The sequence below is a fragment of the Coregonus clupeaformis genome, unplaced genomic scaffold (assembly GCF_020615455.1).
Source record: "Coregonus clupeaformis isolate EN_2021a unplaced genomic scaffold, ASM2061545v1 scaf0428, whole genome shotgun sequence".
Classification (NCBI taxonomy): Eukaryota; Metazoa; Chordata; class Actinopteri; order Salmoniformes; family Salmonidae; genus Coregonus; species Coregonus clupeaformis.
Window position 1 is genome coordinate 365,717 of NW_025533883.1, and position 5,703 is coordinate 371,419.

A 5,703-nucleotide genomic window follows, 5' to 3' on the forward strand; every position below is an offset into this window, starting at 1 on the left:
TAAGGCACCTCTGGGGTTTGTGGTATAGGGCCAATATACCACGGCTAAGGGCTGTATCGAGGCACTCGCGGTTGCATCGTGCTTAAGAACAGCCCCTAGACGTGGTATATTGGCCATATACCACACCCCCTCGGGCCTTATTGCTTAAATATAGATGTACTGTACAGCACTAAGACAGCCATGACATTATTTGGAGAGACCACAAAGACTTATAGAGAAGCTATATAATTGATAGACTAAATCCAATAGACTGAGTCAAATACCTTTATACCTGGTTACAATGAACTGTAGTTCACTATGAAATGACCTGTGACTAGGGTTGCAAAATTACAGTTACTTTCCCAAAATTCCCAGAAATCCCTGTTGGAAGATTCCAGAAATCAGAACGGAATAAGCAGAAAATCTGGAATCCGAAAAAAAGAAGGAAAAAAGAAACCCTACTGGTGACCTTTGACCTAGCTGGATGACCTTTACTTGGGTGTCAAACCTGGGGGAAGGCCAAAGTGCAGGATCCAGTTGAGTCTGGCACCAAGTAGGACCACAACATCAGACTGGAGCAGAGCTCTGCAGTCCCCACCAAGACCATAGAACCAGTAGGATAGGAAGAGGAGGAGGAGGAGGAAGAAAGGAGGAAGGAAGAGAGGAGGAGGAGGATAGGAAGAGAGGAGGAGGAGAGCAGGGACAAAACAAAATGTAATGAAAAGAGGCTAGTTATAGGAGTAGTGTAGTTGTTTGATTGACACCAGTTTACATTGACATGACCTGGCCAGGAGAGACTAGTTATAGATAGGGATTTCAGGAGTTTCCTGGTCCGTTCAAATGGTCAGGGAAATTCTTGGTCCTACTTATACAGTCAATGGTCTGTACATGAATATGATGCCAGCTGAGAGAAGGAGAGGCTGACCTGGAGCGGGCAGCAGCAACACAGTTGGGGTGATCGTCAGGCAGCACCCCTTTACCCATGGGGGGTGGGCAGGAAGGGCAGGTCACACCCTCCACCAGCTCCTTCAGAGCCCCTCTGCTCTTCAATGGGCTGCACCTGCAGAGGGACACAGACAGAGGGCACTGCCACACGGATTTCAACAGACTGGCCTTCACAACTGGGATGCATTCAGCTGAGCAAAACGTTGTGCAACGTTCAGATAGAAATACAGCATGTAGAACGAACGTGCCTCTCGGACAGGTAGAATGAGAAATCATGTCAACAACATTTGTCGACTGAACGTGGCCCAGTTTTCAACTGAACCGTGGTACAGTGCTATATGTGTTACAGTGCGTCTCAGCTGGCTATTGATCTCTCTTGGACAGACGCACGTAACATAACTGGAAGTAGCGTCTGTCAACAGACTGGGATGTGACAACTTTGTTCCGGTACGCTGATTTTTCACCACTAATCATTTGGACAAATCCCGATTTCGCAGGTGCTCGCATCTTTTCAATTTCAGAACGGGAGGGGACATTTGGCCCATAAACTTGCCTGAAACTTGCAGAGAGTTTCCGTTTAGGGGGTGGAGAGTTCGCAAGTGGCGTTAGTATCTTTCTCTTAACATCTCCCCAGACCTTATCCAAGTATCTGACGCAATTATGCAAGATTTTAGTTCTGTTTCCCCCAGATTATCTGGCTATTAAAAAGCAATGCCTACCTTTGCCAATGATGAGTAAAGGCCGTTTGGCTCCTTTCAGGACCGCCAGTGCTTCTGTGATCGCCATATGGTCAGCCATACTCACAGGAGGAGGTGGACTACAGGGCACCTCTCTGACAAAGGAAATAATAAATAATAGGTCAAACATTAAACATGTTACCTAGCAACTTTATTGCATATGTAAATAAACCATGAAGGTCTATCGAGGCTTATTGCTATTCTCTGATGAGAATATTTTGATATAGTGCTATATTTTCTAAGTAATTTAATTTCTGGTTCACTTCAGACGTTAAAAGGTATAACAAGATAAAATAAAAATGACTACGGTGATGTGAATTCAGAGGTATACATATTCAACAGTAACACATTAGTATACATTTTAAATGGATGAAAGACAGTGATGGCCACTAACCTGGCTCTGCTCCTGTCCAATTTAGCATTGACCATGTCCCCAGATATGTCTACGTATACAGCACCTGGACGTCCATACATGCTAGTGCGTGCTGCCTTAGACAGACCAAACACCCTTCCATTCAGATCAATTAAGGCTGTGCTGTGCTCTTATGAAGCAGTTAAGGTACCTTGCTAAGCTGGAAAATTAGAGGTCAGAAAACAGACAATTGCAGGTGATACCAAATGATATGAAGAGGACTACACAGAGGGAGTCAGAGTAGACTGTATACCTTCTCTACCACTGAGGAGATCATATCCAGACTGCTAGACCTAGCAGAGAACTTACTGTACAATCTGCATGCCTCCACCTGACAGAGAAAGAGGACCACAAAATAACAAATTATTTCCTCTTTCAGCAATTAAACTGCTAGGGCCAGTTTCCCAGACAGAGATTCTCTATTGAGTTTGCTTTTTAGGCCATGACTAGGCTTAATCTGTGTCCCGGGATACCCATCCCCTAATGTTCAATAGTCAGAAATGTCATGGTTGAATCGGTACCTGTGGAAACTCTTGAAACGCCCCAGTGGTCTCTTGGTTTTGATCAGAGGAGCCTCCAATAACAATCACAGGCCTACAGAGAGAGAGAGGTATCACACAATGACATCAACTGACAAGCTGAGATAGTTTGGAGTCCTCAGATCATTTTTTGCAGTGTGCGGATAGCATCCCTTCTTTTGAAAGGACCACTGAACATGAGTAGTAGGGTCTTCTGTTTGTGGAGTTCTAGCATACCAGCAGTTCATGTTAGCGTTGGCCATTCCACCAAGTGAATGGATGAGTCCCGGTCCAGACACAACCAGACACGCACCTGGACTGGAGAGGAACAGACAGACAGAGGGAAAGACAGGAAGACAGGCAGACAGACACACAAAGGGTCAGACAGACAGGCAGACATAATTAGCAATGCAAAAAGCTATGAAACTGACCCTCACACACTACACGCTCCTGTAGTCTATGTAGGGTAGTTAATATCACATGATTTGGGGAGAGCTGGTTTAGTAATAAAAAGGTGGCTTAGGGCTTGTTCATTGCGCATTCCCACATACTTGATTCCTGAGGCTTGAGCTGCCATAGCTACTTCAATGACTGGAACACCAACTATTCCAAACATATATTCTACATTCTGTAGAGAGATACATGTAGATACAGTATATTTATATTTAAAAAAACATTTTTAGTCATTTAGCAGACGCTCTTATCCAGAGCGACTTACAGTTAGTGAGTGCATACATTCTTGGTCCTACTTATACAGTCAATGGTCTGTACATGAATATGATGCCAGCTGAGAGAAGGAGAGGCTGACCTGGAGCGAGCAGCAGCAACACAGTTGGGGTGATCGTCAGGCAGCACCCCTTTACCCATGGGGGTGGGCAGGAAGGGCAGGTCACACCCCTCCACCAGCTCCTTCAGAGCCCCCTCTGCTGCTCTTCAAATGGGCTGCACCTGCAGAGGGACACAGACAGAGGGCACTGCCACACGGATTTCAACAGACTGGCCTTCACAACTGGGATGCATTCAGCTGAGCAAAACGTTGTGCAACGTTCAGATAGAAATATAGCATGTAGAAACGAACGTGCCTCTCGGACAGGTAGAATGAGAAATCATGTCAACAACATTTGTCGACTGAACGTGGCCCAGTTTTCAACTGAACCGTGGTACAGTGCTATATGTGTTACAGTGCGTCTCAGCTGGCTATTGATCTCTTGGACAGACGCATCGTAACATAACTGGAAGTAGCGTCTGTCAACAGACTGGGATGTGACAACTTTGTTCCGTACGCTGATTTTTCTCCACTAATCATTTGGACAAATCCCGATTTCGCAGGTGCTCGCATCTTTTCAATTTCAGAACGGGAGGGGACATTTGGCCCATAAACTTGCCTGAAACTTGCAGAGAGTTTCCGTTTAGGGGGTGGAGAGTTCGCAAGTGGCGTTAGTATCTTTCTCTTAACATCTCCCCAGACCTTATCCAAGTATCTGACGCAATTATGCAAGATTTTAGTTCTGTTTCCCCCAGATTATCTGGCTATTAAAAAAGCAATGCCTACCTTTGCCAATGATGAGTAAAGGCCGTTTGGCTCCTTTCAGGACCGCCAGTGCTTCTGTGATCGCCATATGGTCAGCCATACTCACAGGAGGAGGTGGACTACAGGGCACCTCTCTGACAAAGGAAATAATAAATAATAGGTCAAACATTAAACATGTTACCTAGCAACTTTATTGCATATGTAAATAAACCATGAAGGTCTATCGAGGCTTATTGCTATTCTCTGATGAGAATATTTTGATATAGTGCTATATTTTGTACTCCTGAGTGGCGCAGTGGTCTAAGGCACTGCATCGCAGTGCTAACTGTGCCACTAGATCCTGGTGATCCGGTGTCGAGCGGCCGCACCGAGACTCATGGGCGGCGCACACTGGCCCAGTTCCAGGGTAGGGGAGGGAATGGCCGGCAGGGATGTAGTCCTTGTAGAGCTGGCGCAACGCGGTTGTGGGTTCGATTCCACGGGGGCCAGTATAAAAAATATGTATTCACTAACTTAAGTCGCTCTGGATAAGAGCGTTGACTAAAAATAATAATAAAAAAAATAAAAAAAAATAATAAATAAAAATAAAATAAAATTAAAGACAAAAAAAATAAAATGAAAAAAAAAAAAATAAATTCTAAGTAATTTAATTTCAGGTTCACTTCAGACGTTAAAAGGTATAACAAGATAAAATATAAATGACTACGGTGATGTGAATTCAGAGGTATACATATTCAACAGTAACACATTAGTATACATTTTAAATGGATGAAAGACAGTGATGGCCACTAACCTGGCTCTGCTCCTGTCCAATTTAGCATTGACCATGTCCCCAGATATGTCTACGTATACAGCACCTGGACGTCCATACATGCTAGTGCGTGCTGCCTTAGACAGACCAAACACCCTTCCATTCAGATCAATTAAGGCTGTGCTTGTGCTCTTATGAAGCAGTTAAGGTACCTTGCTAAGCTGGAAAATTAGAGGTCAGAAAACAGAAATTGCAGTGATACCAAATTATATGAAGAGGACTACACAGAGGGAGTCAGAGTAGACTGTATCCTTCTCTACCACTGAGGAGATCATATCCAGACTGCTAGACCAGCAGAGAACTTACTGTACAATCTGCATGCCTACCTGACAGAGAAAGAGGACCAAAAATAACAAATGTATTTCCTCTTTCAGCAATTAAACTGCTAGGGGCCAGTTTCCCAGACAGAGATTCTCTATTGAGTTTGCTTTTAGGCCATGACTAGGCTTAAATCTGTGTCCCGGGATACCATCCCCCTAATGTTCAATAGTCAGAAATGTCATGGTTGAATCGGTACCTGTGGAAACTCTTGACAACGCCCCAGTGGTCTCTTGGTTTTGATCAGAGGAGCCTCCAATAACAATCACAGGCCTACAGAGAGAGAGGTATCACACAATGACATCAACTGACAAGCTGAGATAGTTTGGAGTCCTCAGATCATTTTTTGCAGTGTGCGGATAGCATCCCTTATTTTGAAAGGCAACTGAACATGAGTAGTAGGGTCTTCTGTTTGTGGAGTTCTAGCATACCAGCAGTTCATGTTAGCGTTA

At 44.3% G+C, this 5,703-nt stretch overlaps 1 protein-coding gene across 2 annotated transcripts; it reads right to left on the bottom strand.

Moving 5' to 3' along the window:
* Window positions 1–1,013: 1,013 nt before the first annotated feature.
* LOC121565606 (2-hydroxyacyl-CoA lyase 1-like) lies at window positions 1,014–5,465 on the bottom strand. Of its 2 annotated transcripts, XM_045215360.1 has the most exons (7): window positions 3,143–3,244; window positions 2,829–2,909; window positions 2,595–2,667; window positions 2,327–2,404; window positions 2,056–2,150; window positions 1,644–1,756; window positions 1,014–1,039 (listed from the first exon to the last, which is right to left on the bottom strand). In XM_045215360.1, exons 1-7 carry the CDS (start codon window positions 3,205–3,207, stop codon window positions 1,026–1,028), a joined length of 519 nt encoding a protein of 172 aa, XP_045071295.1. In that variant the 5' UTR covers window positions 3,208–3,244; the 3' UTR covers window positions 1,014–1,025. The 2 variants fall into 2 exon arrangements, 1 of the variants encoding a protein (XP_045071295.1); XR_006658663.1 differs by lacking the exons at window positions 1,014–1,039; window positions 1,644–1,756; window positions 2,595–2,667; window positions 2,829–2,909; window positions 3,143–3,244 and adding an exon at window positions 5,451–5,465 and having other exon boundaries at window positions 2,062–2,404.
* Between the last annotated feature and the right edge of the window lie 238 nt (window positions 5,466–5,703).